The sequence below is a fragment of the Monodon monoceros genome, unplaced genomic scaffold, assembly GCF_005190385.1.
Source record: "Monodon monoceros isolate NGI ecotype Baffin Bay Population unplaced genomic scaffold, NGI_Narwhal_1 Super_Scaffold_6, whole genome shotgun sequence".
Taxonomy (NCBI): Eukaryota; Metazoa; Chordata; class Mammalia; order Artiodactyla; family Monodontidae; genus Monodon; species Monodon monoceros.
Window position 1 is genome coordinate 5,232,419 of NW_021703783.1, and position 21,706 is coordinate 5,254,124.

The 21,706-nt window shown below is 43.0% G+C and overlaps 1 protein-coding gene across 1 annotated transcript in view; it reads right to left on the minus strand.

The window, feature by feature from the left end:
- ANO2 (anoctamin 2) overlaps window positions 1-21,706 on the minus strand; it is a 313,668-nt gene that overhangs the window by 37,017 nt on the left and 254,945 nt on the right. Inside the window, exon 20 of the mRNA XM_029205263.1 lies at window positions 1,938-2,083. Coding sequence (XP_029061096.1) covers window positions 1,938-2,083 — 146 coding nt within the window. The remainder of the gene's footprint in view (window positions 1-1,937; window positions 2,084-21,706) is intronic.

Sequence of the window (21,706 nt, forward strand, 5' to 3'; positions counted from 1 at the left end):
TCTGTCTTCTCATTACTTGGTAAGTGCCCGAGTCTGAACATGACATAGTGCGTGTCTGTTTAGTGACAGTGGCTGACAAAGTACAGCATGTTTTCCTATACCCTGCCTTCCTGGGGCCTCAAGACCATTAGGAGAAACAGCAACACTTGACACAGCTTTTGTTTGTGCTACACACTCTTCTACGCACTTCACAGACATTAATTCATTATACATTGATACAACAATTCCATGAAGTTAGGTTTAGGACTAGGGTTAGCGTTAGCCATTTACCCAAAGCTATCAAGCTAGTTGGTGATAGAGCCAGGATTTGAACCCAGGGAGTATGGCTCAAGGGTCTCTGCTCTTAATCACTCAAGACAGGGAGCTTTGAAATAGCCAGCTCTCTGTACAGACAGGCAGACAGGCATTAACACCTACACAAATAACTGTGTGGTTGGGGGGAGGGGCTGGAGATGGAGGGTGGACTTTGAAAGACAGAGCTATGGGGGTTCTAGCGTAAGCCCCTTCCCGAATGGAAGTCTCAATCTGGCATCGATCTCTTTCTGAGAGGATGGCAGACGCAGAATGACATCTGAAATCTGAGCGGTCATCTCTGCGTAAATATAGGGCTCAGTGTTGGAGAGGGATGAGAGGTAGCCCTTAGCGAGAGGCAAAAAGCATCAGAGAGCTGTATGTTTACACAAACTGTGTCTTGATATTTTCTTTGTCTATTGTTCCTGTGGCAGACATAATGATTGTTTCTTCTCTGGGGCATTTATTCAGATGACAAAGCTCAGGCTTTGCCTGGAATTTTAGAGACCCCAGAAGTACAACAGAACTTTGTTGGCCGTCTCATCTAGACCTTGTCCATCCCTCTACCCTTAACACACACACACACACACACACACACACACACACACACTCTCTCTCTCTCTCTCTCGCTCTCTCTCTCTCTCTCTCTTATGAAGACAGAGGATAAGTATCCATTAGAAATAACAAGTGAGGTACCTGGTACACAGAGGCATTAGTAGCCCCTGTTAAAAGGAATTAACCAAAGAAGGCAGGAGTCATTATGCAAACACAATGAGGGTCCAATGATACGAAGTCCTGAGTGATTCTTTCGTTGGATCTGACTCATGTTTCTCCATTCACTCTAGATTGAGTCAATGTTTACGTGATATGTCTGCCCTCTCGGTCCTATGTTTTTAATTCATTAGTTCCAAGTCTTGGAAACAGGCTACTCAAATATTCAGCCCAGTGAAAGCTCAGGATTATTAATAAGCAGCCAAGTGTTTGAAGGCAGCTGGTCCAAGCTGGGGCACTGCTCACGATGGAGAACACGCAGCTTCCGAACCCCGTCTGAAATGACTGTGTTCTGTCGGCCTGCGCTGCACGCGCTCCTACTCTTAGGCCTCATCCAAGAACAATCAGAGACTATAACTAGAAATCTTCCTCTCACCCCCTACCCAAAACATCCCCACCATTTTTAGAGGAAAGATGACGTTTTCCCCAGCCCCGCCTTATCAGAGTGAGGGACTCTCCTATATTCTCCTCGTCAAGATTTATGTATCCTTGTCCCAAGTGTCAGAGGACCACTTTCCTCTTTCTTAGTGGAAATTGCATTCTTAAATATCAGACTTCCCAATTTGCCTCTCATGGTAGAAACCACGGGAAGGAACCCGAGAGACAACACCTGTCACTTGACAGATGAAGACAGGGGGCCCCCAAAGAAGAGGGGACCATTTGAGTATCAAGTTGGTGATGAGATGCTGCCGGTTCGCAGACCAGGGCTCCTTCTGCCCACACCCTCCTCAACTTCCACGTGGCACTGAAGGCGACACTGTGTCACCATGAAGCCCGGGAACGAGCAGAGGCTGCCTCAGTTATTTTCCTAACCCTCCCCCTGACCCCCTTATCTGAACGCACCCCCAGTGGAAGGAAAGCCCATGGGATCTTACTCATTTCCATGTACTCTGGCGTCAGTCCAGTGTATGGTTCCAGGCTGTAGTCTAGATCCCACTGCTCTGGATGCTTTGAACAGGCGGAGTCAGCTTCTCCAGGCTCTGTCTCACCTCTCAGCTTCCGAAATAGTTTCTTTAGCTTCCTGGAAAAGAAAGGGATCCGTCACCAAAAGCCTCTGGAGGAGAGGGTTAGTTCTGCAGACAGAAAGGAGAAAAACAACTAAGTTTTGATACTGGAGCCATCTCTCATCTAAGGACAGAGAGAGGAACACTAAGGAGACTACTTTTCTCTTAAAGACAATCCCAGGAGGTCCTTTGTCGGGATAATAAAAGGGTCATCCCACAAAGGACCAAGTTTCTTCAAACCCGAAGAAACTTTTAATTCTTCCTGCTGTTTGATAAGCAACAGGAGTGTTGGCCCTTCCTGTCAAACATTGAGACAGTCCTATTTTCTAACGGGTGATCTGTCCACCCTCTTCATGGGGAAGGGAGGGTGTTTAGAAAGTAGCAGAAAGATGCCATCTTCCCACCTCAAACATTTTCATGTGTTAATAACATGAATAGCATATGTCCATTAAAGCCAAGCTAAACGTTGTCCACCATTGCTATGGGGTGAATCGTATCCCCCCAAATTCATATGTTGAAACTCAGAGCCCCAGTGTGACCATATGTGAAGACAGGGCTTTTAGGAAGTACTTATGGTTAAATGGGGTGATAAAGGTGGGTCCTAACCCAAAGGATTGTTCGCCTTGTAAGAAAAGGAAGAGAAAGCAATCTCTCTCCACCGTGTGAGGTCACAGTCATCTGAAAGCCAGGAAGAAGGCCCCCACTAGAAACCAAACCCTGCCAGTCCTTACCTTGGATTTTCCAGCCTCCAGAACTGTGAGAAAACACATTTCTGTTGTTTAAGCCCCCCAGTCTATGGTATTAGTTATGGCAGCCTGAGTAGACTAAGTCAACCACATTCAGGACATTTTTGGTCTAGAATGAGAACAAGATAATAATGGCCCAGCCTCTTGGGATTGGTATGAGGATGAAGTGAAACGGTGTTTATACCATCCTTAGCACAATATCTGGACATAGTAAGCATTCAACAGATGCTAGCTATTATTATTTTTAATATTAAATGCTAAGATTAATTAAATGCCTGAAGGTACAATCTTTTCATCCCTCCCACTGATACACAATACACAGAGAATGAAATGAGGATAAGGAGCGAGGTCCCAGTTCTGCTGATTGGTCTAAGAGGAAGTTTCTAGGAGACTGTGGAAGGAAAACCACAGCAGAACAGTCAGAAGCATAAACCTGAAATGTTTAAAGGGATTGTGCCTATAATTTAAGGTTGTTATTAACCATTTTACAGCTGGGAGGGCTGAGACTCAGAGTGGCTAGGGGTTGCTTGCAGTCCAAAGCCTGGCATAAGGACCCAGGTCTTCTGGCTCTGGCCCAGGTTTCTTTTCCTCCACAATTCATGGTCAAGGTCTCCATGAAGGAGACTTGGGATTGACACACGGAATTCATGAGAGCAAGAACCAAAAAGAGAAGGGGAACCGAGCGGATGGGAAGCAGAAGATCACCTTTACTTCCCATGTGAGTCTCCAGCTGCCCCTCTGTTCGAACTTGCTGTGGCTATTACTCATTCAGGGGAAATCTCTGATTGTTCTGGTCTTTAGCTTATAGTTTCTGATAATTATAAGTTGAAATCTCAGCTCTTCACTCCCTGGTGTGTGACCCTGTGCAAGTCAGATAATCTCTTTAGCCTCAGTTTCCTCCTTACTAAATGAAGATGATGCTAAAAGATAGGTCCTAGAATCAATTCAATGAGATAAGGTATATAAAGGCAATTTAATAGCAACCATGTTTGGAACAAGGTAACTGCTCAATAAATGTTAACTATCATTAGTGTAAAAAAACAAACTAAAGGGATTGTAAAGTCCATGCTCCATCCGAATGCAGGAATCCTCCCCCCCTACACACCCTCACACAAGGCCATCCAACCCCTGTGTAGCTCTTTCCAGAGGAGCAGTCACGAAATCATTAGGCATCTCATTCTATTGTTAGAAAGTGTTCAGGCAAGTAGTGGGAATCCCATGGCTCAAAATAATGTTTTGATCGGTGCCTTGTCTAATAGCACTTGCCATCAAGAAGCCTATAGTATTGCAGTATGGGTAAAAGTCTGATCTTGGATGTCAGGAAGTCGTTCTTTAAAAACCTAGTTTTACAACTCACCAGTTATATTTTCTTGGGCAGGTTATAAAAACTCCATAAGCTTTAGTTTTCTTATCTATAAGATGAGAAAATAAATATTAACTAGCCCATTGGGTCAGTTAAAGGAGATAATCTATGTAACATGCTTAATTTAGGGCTTGGTACGTGTCAAGAGCTCCATAAATATATCGTCCTTATCACTGTCATTCTCATCATCACAGGAGGATCTAAAGAATGAGTTGAGATCCATAGAATCAACAGTAAAATAAAATATTTCATAATAAGATAGCAAGCAACAATTCTGTGATCACAAGAAATTAAGAAAAGCCTAGATGGAGCCTGAAGATTCTGAAGCCAAATAGTATGAAGTGGCTGAGACCCTGTCTGTGAGTCAGGACAGAAGGACAGGATGAAGAAAAAACATAAAGAAGAGAGAGACAAGAAAAGAAGGAAGGAAAAGAAGGGAGGGAGAGAGGGAAGGAGGAAGGGAAGGTCTACAACCAGAACTCAAATTAAGACTTTTCCGCCAAGTACCAGGAATCAGAAAACTCGGCCACAACTTCAGTAAAGAATAGTAAATGGGGCTTCCCTGGTGGCGCAGTGGTTGAGAGTCTGCCTGCCAATGCAGGGGACACGGGTTCGTGCCCCAGTCCGGGAGGATCCCACATGCCGCAGAGCGGCTGGGCCCGTGAGCCATGGCTGCTGAGCCTGCACGTCCGGAGCCTGTGCTCCGCAACAGGAGAGGCCACAGCAGTGAGAGGCCCACGTACCGCAAAAAAAAAAAAAAAAAAAAGAATAGTAAATGGTTTTAAGTAGACATGGAAAATTGAACACATGCACATATCCCTGTCCACTTCTGAAATGCTACCAAAATGATGGTGAATGAATTTTAAAATGTATGAAACCACAAGGTTAAAGAAAATAGTCATGACTACAGTAGAGTATGAGAGATATTAATGACCATCTTGGAAGATGAACAGTGAATGAAGGAGTTAGCAAAGCTGTGATGGCTGAATACCAAGTACCTACAGTGGAAGACGGAAGGGAAAAGCAAGTCAACTCATGCTGAAAAATCTCAGAAAGGCTCAGGAATTGCAGGCACCAGGTATCAGCAAAGGCAGGAGGTAGGGATTAGTCAAGGCACTATTAAAGGAACAGCAGACCCTAATCTCTCTGTCCACCCATATTGCCCAAGTGACCACCACTTCCCAACACCAACAGGAGCAAAAAGTTTATTCAGAGAAGAAAATGAACCAGGGAAACTCTGGATCTGACATAAATCCAATAAAATGATAGGAAGTTAAAAATCAATAACCTCTTAGGGAAAAAAGAAAATAGAACTAAAGACAAATATATGGGCAAGAGGAAAGAAAAGAGAAGGAAATTAATCAGTCTATGAACTTCAACATTTACACAGAGAGAGAAGACAGAGAAAATGGTGGGGAAGAAGCTACAAGAGAAATATAAGAAAATGTCCCAGAGGTGAAGGACATGCACTTTCTTAAAATTTTTTGGCCACACCACATGGCATGCGGGATCTTAGTTCCCCAACTACAGATCGAACCCACACCCCCTGCATTGGAAGTGCATAGTCTTAACCCCTGGACCGCCAGGGAAGTCCCAGGACATGCACTCTCTGATTGTAAGGACCTACTCACCAAAATAAAGAAAGAAAAGGATCTCCACCAAAGCATATCACCTTGAGGTTTCAGAACGCTAAGAAGAAGGAAAAGGATGCTAACAGCTTCCAGGTCCAGAAGGACAAAGATAGATTCTCTAAAAATTATAAGCAAAAGGATATTAGAATTCTCAACATCAGCCCTTTACAATAGAAAACTCCAGGGAAATGTATTAACAATGAGAAGGCAAATGATTTTTAGCATAGGATTTTATACCTAGCCGAAGTATACAACGAGTGCAAAGGCAGAATAAAGACATTTTCAAACATGCAAGTTTTCAAAAAAGATATATTTCTATGCCTCCATTCTCATGAAGTTCCTGGAGGATGAATTTCACCAACCAAGGATATAAAGCAATAGAGAAAACAGTATGGAATCTGGCAAAGAATCCACCAGAAAAAAAAGTGTTGGACCTAACAGGGATTGATAGCTGTATGGAAGGTTTAGTGAACAAACACTTCTGGTCTAAACAGGATAATGGAGGGTTCCTAGAGGATGGTCTCAAGGAAAAAAATAAATGTGACCAATAAGACATCTGATGTGTTTAAAAAGAATGAAATATTGCCATTGGCAGCAACATGGATGGACCTAGAGATTATCATACTAAGTGATGTAAGTCAGAGAAAGACAAATATGGTATCACATATGTGGAATCTAAAAAATAATACTAATGAATCTCTACACAAAACAGAAACAGACTCACAGACATAGAAAACAAACTTATGACTACCAAAAGGAAAAGGGACAGGGGAGGGATAAATTAGGAGTTTGGGATTAACAGATACAAACCATTATACATAAAATAGATAAACAATAAGGATTTACTGTATAACACAGGGAACTATATTCAATATCTTATAGTAACGTATAATGAAAAATAAACTGAAAAAGAATATATACATATATATGGCTGAATCACTTTGCTGTACACCTGAAACTAACACAATATTGTAAATCAACTATATTTCAATTTTTAAAAATGATAAAGCAAAACCCAAAAACTAAATAAGAAATAAAAGACATCTGATGTGTTTAATGAAGTAATTAAGCTGGGAAAGTGGACACTTAAACAAGTGTCACCAATATGGTATAATGAGTATTATAAAGGGAGAGATTTAGGGAATCATGGACAACCTAACCTGCAAGGTTTCCCTGGGAAAAACCCAACCAAAGGATGAAAGATGATAGAAGCAGCATGGGAAAGTGAGAGAGAGCTGTGGAAGGGGAAGCTGTGTGTTCTAGGCAGAGGGAATTATTTGTGCAACAGCCAAAGTCAGTGCGAGAATGGTCAGTGCAGGGAATAAAAGGAGATCCAAATGTTCGGAGCATAAAGTAGGAGAGAAAGTGATGAAAGATGACTTGAGAGGTAGCAGAAGTTCATGAAGATGGCCTTGTAAGCCATGTGGATGTGGGGGTTCAAGTGAGAGATCAGGGTAGCAGAGGCCAGGATGATTGCCATGGCCATGAAGGAAAGCAGAAGGAGACACGCTTAGGAGGTGGGGTTAAGAAGCTGGTGGGGAATTGCAGTTGGGAAGGGAAGAGGAACCAAGGATGACCTCCCAAAGTCCTCGGCCGTGTGTGTGGGTGGTGGCAGAGTTCGCTAAACTGGGGGACACAAGAGGAGAGGGGGAGGAGAAGTTGTTGAGATGGAGGGTTTCATGAGACAATTAAGTAGGGATGTCTAGTAAACAGTTATATGTGGTCTAGAGCTCTGAAAACAGGTCCGGGTTGGAGCTAGAGACCCAAGAACCATCACGGAAAGAACAATGGAAACTCTAGCAATGAACACCTCCTGTGGGTGGCGTGGAGGGGAAGGAGCCTTCAGAGGGCAAGGAAAGAGCAGTCACAGGAAGAGATGCTCAACTGTGAGACCCTGTGGCAATGAAGGCCAGGGCAGAGGACAGCCTCAGGAAGGACACCGCGGTCAGCCATGCAATACGCTGTGGGTGGGTCCAAATAACCACAAATAATTCTTACGAACCTCTCCTTACCAGGAGTTTCCCTCCTGGAGATCTCAGGGCCCATTAAAACATTAATAAAGGCAGTCCCTCGAGAGCAGGATTTAAGAGAAATCCTGCACGTTGGATAACACACAGATGGGGCGTTTGGAAAATTTCACATTATGATTCCTACCGTATGATGCATTGCTCGTTAAAATAACTCCTTTGAGGTTACCCTTGTCTCCTTTTCATCTGCTCTTTCTCTGTCCCTTGTTAATGACAAGTCTGAGAAACTCTGTCCAGAAGCCTCTGAGCCTTTCCCCTGCATGTGCCCCACAGGTTCACCCTGAGACCACGGTGATTGTCGGTCACACCTTGGCCTCCTGGCTGCAGGATCCAGGCCCCAGGAGTCCTCCACAGACCCTGGCTTTACAGACCTCGAGCCTCGTGAAAGAAGGCAGAAGCAAGCCCGCCATGGGCCGAAGAAGAGAAACACATCAGCCTCGGAGCTGTGTATTCCTCTTCTTGACACAGGACAGGATTCAACTTTGTTCCTTAAACCTCTGATTCACAGCCATATTCCACTGTATTGAGGGGAACACAGAGCTTCCCTTGCCTGTGATGGCTTTAAAGAGAGACTGTTTTATGTCTTTAAATACAATATTTATCACATTTATCAAAAAAAGAAGAAAGTTTATGAAATCTTCCTGGCTGTGTGCAGGGGTATAGTGTGGCTATTCTGGGGTGTGATCTGGTGCTTCTAGCAAGAATAGGGACTGGGGGACATTTTGCCAGCATAAGTATTAATTCATCAGCTCTGTCCATCTCAGACGTCGCTCAGGAAAGAATCTGGCACCTGCAAAAGAGCATTTACCCTTACACACACACACACACACACACACACACACACACACGCACACATTCATCTCTCTGAATGATTAGAGGCCATTTCCAATTTTGCTTCATGGAATACTAGAGCTGAGCTTGAGATAAAATTATAGCGAGGACTTGGGATGTGCTGTGGCGTGTTTGAGGGCACCATGACGTTTGGATCCAAAGTCCATTTTGCACAAACACATATGGGAAAGGTGGTGTGTGTGTGTGTGTGGTGGTGGGGAGATGAGGAAAATCCCCACCAGTGGACTCAGATAATAAATAGCACAAGATCGGATTCTGCCCTGCAAGCCAGCCATGTCTGAAGTTATCTCAGAAGGAGCTGCCAGTGAGCATTATTCTGGGGCCTGTTGTGTTGAAAACCACCTGGCTCCCCTCTGGAAAGCATCTGCCGCAATTGTGTCAGGCCCCAGGAGCCTGGGGTTGTGTGAGTGGGGAGAGTCCAAGGCCAGACCACACAACTTCAGCTTCACCTAGTATCATGTCCTCATTGCCCGTAAAGAGTTACTGCTCCCAGTTTTGCTGCTTCCTCTGAAAGCACTTCATTTTTCCATCTCCAGGGGCTCTGAAGCAGGCCTAGCAAAAGTGGGACATGCTTCTGTCTGGACGGTGCTGGCCTTCCATGGTGGCCCTGTCTGGGGCACCTGCCGGATTTAGGGGTAGCAAAGGGAGAGGTCTGGAAGCTGAAGATGCTAATCTTGGTCCCAAAGGACAGGTGTACAGTATTCATGGACATGCCTGGTATCTGTGCCAGCCCCGTGGAGACCTGCGGGGTTAAAGGCAAGAACATTGTGCTAAGCCAATGTCTCCCAAGCAAAGGACACGTTCCACTAGCAGCTCGTGTGATGTTTTTGGAAGGTCACTAGACTTGGCCTAACATCTCGTTAGAGCACCTGGAAGAATTGTTCCCTTTACTGCTCTCAGCTCATCCCTCTGATTGCAGTCCAGGAGAAAACCCCAGTCTGCTGCTGGTATGCCTTTAACAACTCCCCGGGACTTGTGCAACTTCTTTTTCAGTAAAGAGAATGCAGATCTTAGGCTAACTTCATGGATTAATAATGGATCAGTTTTATTGTATTTCTTTCTACTATTTGCTATTCAGGGTAACTGACAGTGTTAGTTTTCCACTTTCAGAAATGTGATGGACTTAAAAAGTGAATTGGTTTAGAGGAAATTAATATGCAAATAGCTGTCTAGGTAGGTAATGGAAAACAATTTAAAAGTTGGCTGACAAATGACTAAAGATTGGGAAACAATCTAATGCAAGAAGCCTACTGGACTGGTCGACTCAAGAAGACACTAGAATTTGTAGTGGTGGTGCTTTTAGCAATATACACACACATGCGCACACATGCACACACAGAGAATCTAAGGAGAACCGTGCACCCTTAGGGAGTTAGATAAATTACAGCCAACTACCTGGCTTACCAGCAAAGTCAGTTCAACAGTCTTTAACATTTTAAAATTCTCTTTGGCAGAATCTCAGCAAATTGCTTTCAGAAGTAAATAACAAACACGAAAAATGATCAATCTATGTGTATAACCATATTTTTTTTACCCCAGATATTCTTATCCAGTATGATTACCTACATAAGTCCTCAGACTTGCTTCTGTTTTTAAAAATCAAGTCTGGTCTCGGAGATTAATATTTATCTCCCTGAGGGAAAAAATTGGATGCAGGCTCTGAAGGCACCGAAGAGCTACCATGAACCACAAGCCATGGGTCCCAGAACAGAAGAGAAAAACACGGTTCCTGAGAAGGTCTTTTCAGCTCACTCCCTGGACTCGAAACACTCAGAGAGCATCACTTGTAAACATAAAAGCCAATGACACTCAGTAACACCTTGGCTACCTGCACCCCCAGGAATGGTTCTTCCTTTCTCGGATACCCATATCCTCTCTTTTCTAGAGACCTGAGCATATATGCAGGCTGTATTTTTACATAACCATGTGTCTTCCTAGAATAACTTTCCCAAGGTCTCACAGGGACTATATTGCAATGCCTGGATTTAAACCCAGGTCTGTTGAACAATCACTGCCCTACAGAGATGTGTTGCCTCCACGAAAGAGTTAAAGACCACTGGGTCTAGTTTTTATAATTTACACTATTCCTTCCCCACTGTCAGGCTCAGTGGTCATTTCTCTTTTGCCTATAAAAGACTCCCTTTTTTTATTGCTTATTTCATGTTTCTCTATCATACATAAGGATATTGCCAGGTACGTGAGCTCTGGATTGATGGGTCTAATCTACTGAGAGTGGGCTCTGCGTGGGGCGTGGAAGACCCAATAATCATAATCGTGGCGATTTCAGGTGAACAAACTCAGTCACAACCTGTAGAATTGCAGAGAACTTTGAAGATAAAATACCATAGGGCTTGGTGGAAGAACTTTTGCTCTACATTCCTGACTTCAACTATATGATCAGGTTGTATGTGTTCACTAACAGATTAGGAACTAAAATGAGGAAAAATATTTTGGAAGAGAAGTGACTTGCATTGGAATCGGCAGTGACCAATTTCACTGGATAGAGGAGAGGTTCATAGAATGCTAGAGCTGAAATGACAAAACCTTGGAGATTATGACATTATTATATACTAAATAGGTATTATATCCTGTTATATATTATGTATTATTATATGCTTTTCCTCAAGAGATGGGGATAGTGAGACATAGGAAGTGACTTGCTCACAGCTTTATGAATTTCATGCAAATGCCATCAATTAAAGTGTGGCATAGTAAACACACATCAAGCATAAGGAAGGAAATTTAGCCTTCAAGGAAAACAGCTGTGTGTAGGTATCATCTGTCATGGAGCTGACAGAGTTGATGGGTGGGGAACATCCAACATACTGTCCAAATGACTGAGTTCTTGCCTCTCTTACACCCTAAAAAAGGCTTCTGGGGGCTTCCCTGGTGGCGCAGTGGTTGAGAGTTGCCTGCCGATGCAGGGGACACGGGTTCGCGCCCCGGTCCGGGAAGATCCCACATGCCGCGGAGCGGCTGGGCCCGTGAGCCATGGCCGCTGAGCCTGCGCGTCCGGAGCCTGTGCTCCGCAACGGGAGGGGCCACAACAGTGAGAGGCCCGCGTACCGCAAAAATAAAAAATAAAAAAAAGACTTCTGGGTCCCGAGTGGATGGGCCGAGTGGTAGAAGAGATGCCTGGGAATGAAAAAATGGCAAGCTGTCTCCAATTCCAACCAATGTACTGGAAAGACAGGTGTGTTCACCCAGATGTTTGGAGGGGATTGGAGACTTTCCTTTGTAGCAGTGGTGGAGGGGATGGGCTCACGGCTTCAAAGGGCCAGATGTGGCTTTGGCACATCTTTTTGTTGGCCTGTATATTTTCTGGATGTTTGTCCATAACAAATGTGTTCTCTCTGAGATGGTAAGCTCCTAGACCACAGTGACCATGTGTCTCACCAGCTTTGTTTGATGACTATCACGGAGTGACGTTCAGTCAGAAAGCTGAGAACGAGGTGCTGTTTCAGAGGGTTGAGATGCCCAAGCCATGTTCTCCTCCAGCTCCTCCGAGAAAAATCACGTGCCCAAGTGCCTCCCGTGGTTACCCCAGTGTGGGGACAGAGAAACAGCCTAACTGATGGCCAGTGATGGTGAGACCCATTCCGACGACTGGGATGGCAAAGTGTTATGAGCGAATGCTCAGGATTCTCATTCCTTGAAGTAGGGCTCTCGTGAAAACAGGTTTTCTTTCCAGATAAATCCGATTGTCTCCATTATAACTTGAGCTCTCTAATTGTGTTTCTGAGAAAGACCAAAGAATAGCTTTCTCTGGGGATCCGTCAGACAGTCACAACCCCCCATGGGAGCAGTGACTGGTGTAGCTTTCCCTAAAGAAAGGAGTGGATCATGTATATCTGCTAGTGGTTCCAATCAGCCCAAGGAACCTAGGCTCAGCGACCCTTAAGCAGACTGAGAGAGATTTGGGGCTCTCACCCTTGCCATGACCCTGGCATGCCCCAAGACCGGTCAGGCACCACTATCTCATCTCCTAAAGCAACACCTGAGTCACTAAGTGTTTTGATAAACCTGAGTCAGTCTGTTGTTTGTTTAGAAAATAAATCTACATCCAAGGGAACCTGATTCTCTTTTTTTTATTTATCTATTTTTGTCTGCGTTGGGTCTTCGTTGCTGCACTTGGGTTTTCTCTAGTTGCGGCGAGTGGGGGCTACTCTTCATTGTGGTGCACAGACTTCTCACTGTGGTGGCTTCTCTTGTTGCGGAGCATGGACTCTAGGTGCGCAGGCTTCAATAGTTGTGGTGCGCAGGCTCTAGAGTGCAGGCTCAGTAGTTGTGGCACATGGGCTTAGTTGCTCTGCGGCATGTGGGATCTTCCCAGACCAGGGCTCGAACCTGTGTCCCCTGCATTGGCAGGCGGATTCTTAACCATTGTGCCACCAGGGAAGTCCGGGAAACTGTTTCTTTAAACAAAACAATGGCAGACCAACTTGTTATATAGGACAGTGACAGCCTTCTTTCAACTCACAGACGCAGCCCCCTGCTTTCGCAGCTTTCTTTGACTGCTCCAAAATGCCTGACCTTTACTTGTCTGAATTCTGACAAAGTTTGCACCAGAGAGAGAACACCCAGTCACATGCAGTCTATTTTGTCTCCCAAGCTAAAAAAACTCATCTCTGAGGAGATAAGGAGCATTTCATATATATTTTTCTGTATTTAGTTGTATACAAATCTTGTGTATAAGTTAAAGAAAAAGAAACAGAGAGCCTTGTGTTATGGTCTGAATGTCTGTGTCCCCTCCAGAATCCATATGTCCTACCTACCAATGTGATGGTATTAGGAGGTGGGACCTTTGAGAGGTAATTATGTTTAGATGAGGCCATGAGGATGGGGCTTCCACAACGGTATTGGTGCCCTTATAAGAAGAGGGCACCACCAATGTTCAAAGCCGCACTATTTACAGTAGCCAAGACATGGAAGCAACCTAAATGTCCATCAACAGATGAATGGATAAAGAAGATATGGTACATATATACAATGGAATATTACTTAGTCATTAAAAAGAATGAAATAATGCCATTTGCAGCAACATGCATGGACCTAGAGATTATCACACTAAGTGAAGTAAGTCAGGCAAAGAAAGATAAATGTCATATGATATCGTTTATATGCAGAATCTAAAAAAAATGATGCAAATGAACTAATTTCCAAAACAGAAACAGACTCACAGACTTAGAAAACAAACTTATGGTTACCAAAGGGGAAAGGTGGAGGGGGGCATAAATTAGGAGTCTGGGATTAACATATACACACTACTTTATATAAAATAGATAATCAACAAGGACCTGCTGTAGAGTACAGGGAACTCTACTCAATACTCTGTAATAACCTATATGGGAAAAGAATCTGAAAAATAATAGATACTATATATGTATATGTATAACTGAATCACTTTGCTGTATACCTGAAACGAACACAATACTGTAGATCAACTATAGTCCAGTATAAAATAAAAATTAAAAAAAAAAAAAAAAAGAAGAAGAGAGCACCAGAGCTCTCTCTCCACATATACACAGAGCCTGGGTCACATGAGCTTACAGGGAGATGGTGGTCTTCATCAGGACCAAACCGGCTGGCTCCATAATCTTCAACTTCATGGCTTCCAGAACTGTGAGAAATGAGCTACCCAGTCGATGCTGTTGTGTTACAGCAACTCAAGCTGATGAAGATAGCTGGGAAGGCTCAGACTGCAGTTTCTGTGGGTATAGCTCTGTGGTATCCAATTCTCATTTTTGAATACCTGAGCCATACGAGCCAAGAGATGAAGGCAGTGGTATTCCCTGCAAGCGCTCCTGCAGCATGGACAGTGCTATTCCTGGTTACGTAGCTCAGGGCCTGGCTCTCTACCCTTACAGAATATTCTGTTGGACACTTACTGTTCTCAAATCCCTTTGCTGTTTAAAGTGGCCAGAGTGGACTCCAAGGTCTGCTACTAAGAACCCAGGCCAATGACATGAACAAATGCAGCTGGAAATAAAGGGATTAAACCAGTTTCTTTATTGCAGGATTTCTCAGAGCCATTAAAATAACGTACTTAGTAAATCTCCAAAAGGGAGACAGAGTGTGTGGCAGTATCTTCACCTAACCTTGGGGGGACTGTCTGACGACTGCATCACAGGACGGATAATCTCGCAAGAAGTTTGCAAAGAACTCTGAGCCTGGTACAAACTGTCCATCCAGTCCTGCTAAACAGAACTGGCCCAGCCTATAAGAGTTACCCCTGATCCTCTCTGTCATTCCCTGGCTCTCTGATGCCAGGCTAGCTGAAAACACCCCCTGAAACAGATTTCTTTTTTTACAACTAAAAAAGCAATAGAAACAAAAGGCAGAGGGGGCGACATTTTCCTTTGACCTGAAGGTTGATTTTCACCTGTTTCATCCTCTTTTTGGGGTCCAGTGCTCGTGAGTCAGCAGTCATTTTCATGACTATCTCAATGCAAAACCTAATGAAAGGGAGGACCTTGAAGATGGCAGAGGAGTAAGACGTGGAGATCACCTTCCTCCTCACAAATACATCAGAAATACATCTACATGTGGAACAACTCCTACAGAACACCTACTGAACACTGGCAGAAGACCTCAGACTTCCCAAAAGGCAAGAAGCTCCCCACGTACCTGGGTAGGGCAAAAGAAAAAAGGAAAAACAGAGACAAAAGAATAGGGACGGTACCTGCACTTCTGGGAGGGAACTGTGAAGGAGGAAAGGTTTCCACACACCAGGAAGCCCCTTCGCGGGCGGAGACTGCGGGTGGCGGAGGGAGGAAGCTTCGGAGCCGCGGAGGAGAGCGCAGCAACAGGGGTGCGGAGGGCAAAGCGGAGAGATTCCCGCACAGAGGATCGGGGCCGACCGGCACTCACCGGCCCGAGAGGCTTGTCTGCTCACCCGCCGGGGCGGGCGGGGCTGGGAGCTGAGGCTCGGGCTTTGGATGTCAGACCCCAGGGAGAGGACTGGGGTTGGCTGTGTGAACACAGCCTGACGAGGGTTAGTGCGCCACAGCTAGCCAGGAGGGAGTCCGGGAAAAAGTCTGGACCTGCCAGAGAGGCAAGAGACCATTGTTTCGGGGTGCGCGAGGAGAGGGGATTCAGAGCACCGCCTAAATGAGCTCCAGAGACGGGCATGAGACGCTAAGGCTGCTGCTGCAGCCACCAAGAAGCCTGTGTGCAATCACAGGTCACTACCCACACCTCCCCTCCCGAAGCCTGTGCAGCCGCCACTGCCAGGGTCCCGTGATCCAGGGACAACGCGCCCGGGAGGACACAGGGCATGCCTCAGGCTGGTGCAACATCACGGCGGCCTCTGCCACCGCAGGCTTGCCCCGCATTCCGTAGCCCTCGCTCCCCCCGGCCTGAGTGAGCCAGAGCCCCCGAATCAGCGGCTCCTTTAACCCCGTCCTGTCTGGGCAAAGAACAGACGCCCTCAGGCGACCTACACGCAGAGGCGGGTCCAGATCCAAAGCTGAACCCCAGGAGCTGTGCGAACAAAGAAGAGAAAGGGAAATCTCTCCCAGCAGCCTCAGGAGCAGTGGTTTAAATCTCCACAATCAACTTGATGTACCTGCATCTGTAGAACACCTGAAGACAATGAATCATCCCAAAATTGAGGAGGCGGACTTTGGGAGCAACTGTAGACTTGGGGTTTGCCGAATGCGAGTGACTAGTTCCTGATTTCTATGTATATCTTAGTTTAGTATTTAGAGCTTATTATCATTGGTAGATTTGTCCATTGATTTTGTCACTCTCTTCCTTTATATATATATATTTTTCCCCCTTTTCTCTTTTTGTAAGTGTGTATGTGTATGCTTCTTTGTGTGATTTTGTCTCTATAGGTTTGCTTTTACCATTTGTCCTAGGGTTCTATCTGTCCGTTGTTTTGTTTAGTACAGTTTTTAGCACTTGTTATCATTGGTACATTTGTTTATTGGTTTGGTTGCTCTCTTTTTTTTTTAATTACTTTTATATTTTTTTATTTTAATAATTTTTTTTAATTTTTAATTTTAAAAACTTTATTTTATTTGTTTTTTCTTTCTTTCTTTTATTTTTTTTTCTCCCTTTTCTTCTGAGCTCTGTGGCTGACAGGGTCTTGGTGCTCTGGCTGGGTGTCAGGCCTGAGCCTCTGAGGTGAGAGAGCCAAGTTCAGGACATTGCTCCACCAGAGACCTCCCAGCCCCTTGTAATATCAATTGGCGAGAGCTCTCCCAGAGATCTCCGTCTCAATGCTAAGACCGAGCTCCAATCAATGACCTGCAAGCTCCAGTACTGGACACTCCATGCCAAACAACTAGCAAGACAGGAACACAGCCCCACCCACTAGCAGAGAGGCTGCCTAAAATCATAAGTTCACAGACACCCCAAAACACACAACTGGATGCGGTCATGCCCACCAGAAAGACAAGATCCAGCCTCATCCACCAGAACACAGGCACCAGTCCCCTCTACAAGGAAGCCTACACAACCCACTGAACCAACCTTACTCACTGGGGGCAGACACCAAAAACAACAGGAACTAAAAACCTGCAGCCTGTGAAAAGGAGACCCCAAACACAGTAAGTTAAGCAAAATGAGAAGACAGAGAAATACACAGCAGGTGAAGGAGCAAGGTAAAAACCCACCAGGCCAAACAAATGAAGAGGAAATAGGCATGCTACCTGAAAAAGAATTCAAAGTAATGATAGTAAAGACGATCCAAAATCTTGGAAATAGAATGGAGAAAATACAAGAAATGTTTAACAAGGACCTAGAAGAACTAAAGAGTAAACAAACAATGATGAATAGCACAATAAGTGAGATTAAAAATTCTCTAGAAGAAATCAATAGCAGAATAACTGAGGCAGAAGAACAGATAAGTGACCTGGAAGATAAAATAGTGGAAATAACTATCGCAGAGCAGAATAAAGAAAAAGGAATGAAAAGAATTGAGGACAGTCTCTGAGACCTCTGGGACAACATTAAATGCACCAACATTTGAATTATAGGGGTCCCAGAAGAAGAAGAGAAAAAGAAAGGGACTGAGAAAATATTTGAAGAGATTATAGTTGAAAATTTCCCTAATATGGGAAAGGAAATAGTCAGTCAAGTCCAGGAAGCTCAGAGAGTCCCAGACAGGATAAATCCAGGGAGAAACATGCAAAGACACATATTAATCAAACTATCAAAAATTAAATACAAAGAAAAAATATTAAAAGCAGCAAGGGAAAAGCAACAAATAACATCCAAGGGAATCCCCATAAGGTTAACAGCTGATTTTTCAGCAGAAATTCTACAATCCAAAAGGGAGTGGCAGGACATATTTAAAGTGATGAAAGGGAAGAACCTACAACCCAGATTACTCTACCCAGCAAGGATCTCATCCAGATTCGATGGAGAAATTAAAACCTTTACAGACAAGCAAAAGCTAAGAGAATTCAGCACCACCAAACCAGCTTTACAGCAAATGCTAAAGGAACTTCTTTAGGCAGGAAACACAAGAGAAGGAAAAGACCTACAATAACAAACCCAAAACAATTAAGAAAATGATAATAGGAACGTACATATCGATAATTACCTTAAATGTAAATGGATTAAATGCTCCAACCAAAAGACATAGACTGGCTGAATGGGTACAAAAACAAGACACGTATATATGCTGTCTACAAGAAACCCACTGCACACCTAGGGACATGCACAGACTGAAAGTGAAGGGATGGAAAAAGATATTCCGTGTAAATGGAAATCAAAACAAAGCTGGAGTAGCAATTCTCGTATCAGACAGAATAGACTTTAAAATAAAGACTATTACAAGAGACAAAGAAGGACACTACATAATGATCAAGGGATCAATCCAAGAAGAAGATATAACAACTGTAAATATTTATGCACCCAACATGGTAGCACCTCAATACATAAAGCAGATGCTAACAGCCATAAAAGGGGAAATCGACAGTAACTCAATAATAGTAGGGGACTTTAACACCCCACTTTCACCAATGGACAGATCATCCAAAATGAAAATAAATAAGGAAACACAAGGTTTAAATGACACATTAAACAAGATGGACTTAATTGATATTTACAGGACATTCCATCCAAAACCACTTTCTTCTCAAGTGCTCATGGAAAATTCTCCAGGATACATCATATCTTGGGTCACAAGTCAAGCCTTAGTAAATTTAAGAAAATTGAAATTGTATCTAGTACCTTTTCCAACCTCAACGCTATGAGACTAGATATCAATTACAGGAAACAAACTGTAAAAAAATACAAACACGTGGAGGCTAAACAATATGATACTAAATAACCAAGAGATCACTGAAGAAATCAAATAGGAAACCCAAAACTACCTAGAAATAAATTGCAATGAAAACATGATGACCCAAAACCTATGAGATGCAGCAAAAGCAGTTCTAAGAGGGAAGTTTATAGCAATACAATCCTATCTCAAGAAACATCTCAAATAAACAACTTAACCTTACACCTAAAGTAATTAAAGAAGAACAAAAAACCCCCCAAAGTTAGCAGAAGGAAGAAATCATAAAGATCAGATCAGAAATAAATGAAAAAGAAATGAAGGAAATGAAGGCAAAGATCAATAAAATTAAAAGCTGGTTCTTTGAGAAGATAAACAAAATTGATAAACCATTAGCCAGACTCATCAAGAAAAAAAAGGAAAAGACTCAAATCAATAGAATTAGAAATGAAAAAGAAGAAGTAACAACTGGCACTGCAGAAATACAAAGGATCATGAGAGATTACTACAAGCAACAATATGCCAATAAAATGGACAACCTGGAAGAAATGGACAAATTCTTAGACAAGTACAACCTTCTGAGACTGAACCAGGTAGAAACAGAAAATATAAACAGACCAATCACAAGCACTGAAATTGAAACTGTGATTAAAAATCTTCCAAAAAACAAAAGCCCAGGACCAGACAGCTTCACAGGCAAATTGTGTCAAACATTTAGAGAAGAGCTAACACCCATCCTTCTCAAACTCTTCCAAAATATAGCAGAGTGAGGAACATTCCCAAACTCATTCTACGAGGCCACCATCACCCTGATACCAAAACCAGACAAAGATGTCACACAAAAAGAAAACTACAGGCCAATATCACTGATGAACATACACGCAAAAATCCTCAACAAAATACTAGCAAACAGAATCCAACAGCACATTGAAAGGATCATACACCATGATCAAGTGGGGTTTATCCCAGGAATGCAAGGATTCTTCAATATATGTAAACCAATCAATGTGATACACCATACAGACAAATTGAAGGATAAAACCATATGATAATCTCAATAGATGCAGAAAAAGCTTTTGACAAAATTCAACACCCATTTATGATAAAAACCCTCCAGAAAGTAGGCACAGAAGGAACTTACCTCAACATAATAAAGGCCATATATGACAAACCCAGAGCCAACATCATTCTCAATCGTGAAAAACTGAAACCATTTCCACTAAGATCAGGAACAAGACAAGGTTGCCCACTCTCACTGCTATTTCTCAACATAGTTTTGGAAGTTTTAGCCACAGCAATCAGAGAAGAAAAAGAAATAAAAGGAATCCAAATCGGAAAAGAAGAAGTAAAACTGTCACTGTTTGCAGATGACACGATACTATACACAGAGAATCCTAAAGATGCTACCAGAAAACTACTAGAGCTAATCAAGGAATTTGGTAAAGTAGCAGGATACAAAATTAATGCACAGAAATCTCTGGCATTCCTATACACTAATGATGAAAAATCTGAAAGTGAAAATAAGGAAACACTCCCATTTACCACTGCAACAAAAAGAATAAAATACCTAGGAATAAACCTACCTAAGGAGACAAAAGACCTGTATGCAGAAAATTATAAGACACTGATGAAAGAAAGTAAAGATGATACAAACATATGGAGAGATATACCATGTTCCTGGATTGGAAGAATGAACATTGTGAAAATGACTATACTACCCAAAACAATCTACAGATTCAGTGCAATCCCTATCATACTACCAATAGCATTGTTCACAAAACTAGAACAAAAAATTTCACAATTTGTATGGAAACACAGAAGACCCCGAATAGCCAAAGCAATATTGAGAAAGAAAAATGGAGCTGGAGGAATCAGGCTCCCTGACTTCAGACTATACCAGAAAGCTATAATAATCAAGATAGTATGGTACTGGCACAAAAACAGAAATATAGATCAATGGAACAGGATGGATAGCCCAGAGATTATCCCACGCACATATGGTCACCTTATCTTTGACAAAGGAGGCAAGAATATACAATGGAGAAAAAACAGCCTCTTCTATAAGTGGTGCTGGGAAAACTGGACAGCTACATGTAAAAGAATGAAATTAGAATACTCCCTGACACCATACACAAAAATAAACTCAAAATGGATTAAAGACCTAGTTGTAAGGCCAGACGCTATAAAACTCTTAGAGGAAAACATAGGCAGAACACTCTACGACATAAATCACAGCAAGATCCTTTTTGATCCACCTCCTAGAGGAAGGGAAATAAAAACAAAAATAAACAAATGGGACCTAATGAAACTTAAAAGCTTTGTACAGCAAAGGAAACCGTAAACAAGATGAAAAGACAACCCTACGAATGGGAGAAAATATTTGCAAATGAAGCTGCTGACAAAGGATTAATCTCCAAAATATACAAGCAGCTCATGCAGCTCAATACCACAGAAACAAACAACCCAATCCAAAAACGGGCAGAAGACCTAAATAGACATTTCTACAAAGAAAACATACAGACTGCCAACAAATACAGGAAAAGATGCTCAACATCACTAATCATTAGAGAAATGCAAATCAAAACTACAATGAGTTATCACCTCACTCTGGTCAGAATGGCCATCATCAAAAAATCTACAAACAATAAATGCTGGAGAGGATGTGGAGAAAAGGGAACCCTCCTGCACTGTAGGTGGGTATGTAAATTGATACAGCCACTATGGAGAACAGTATGGAGGTTCCTTAAAAAACTAAAAATAGGGCTTCCCTGGTGGCTCAGTGGTTGA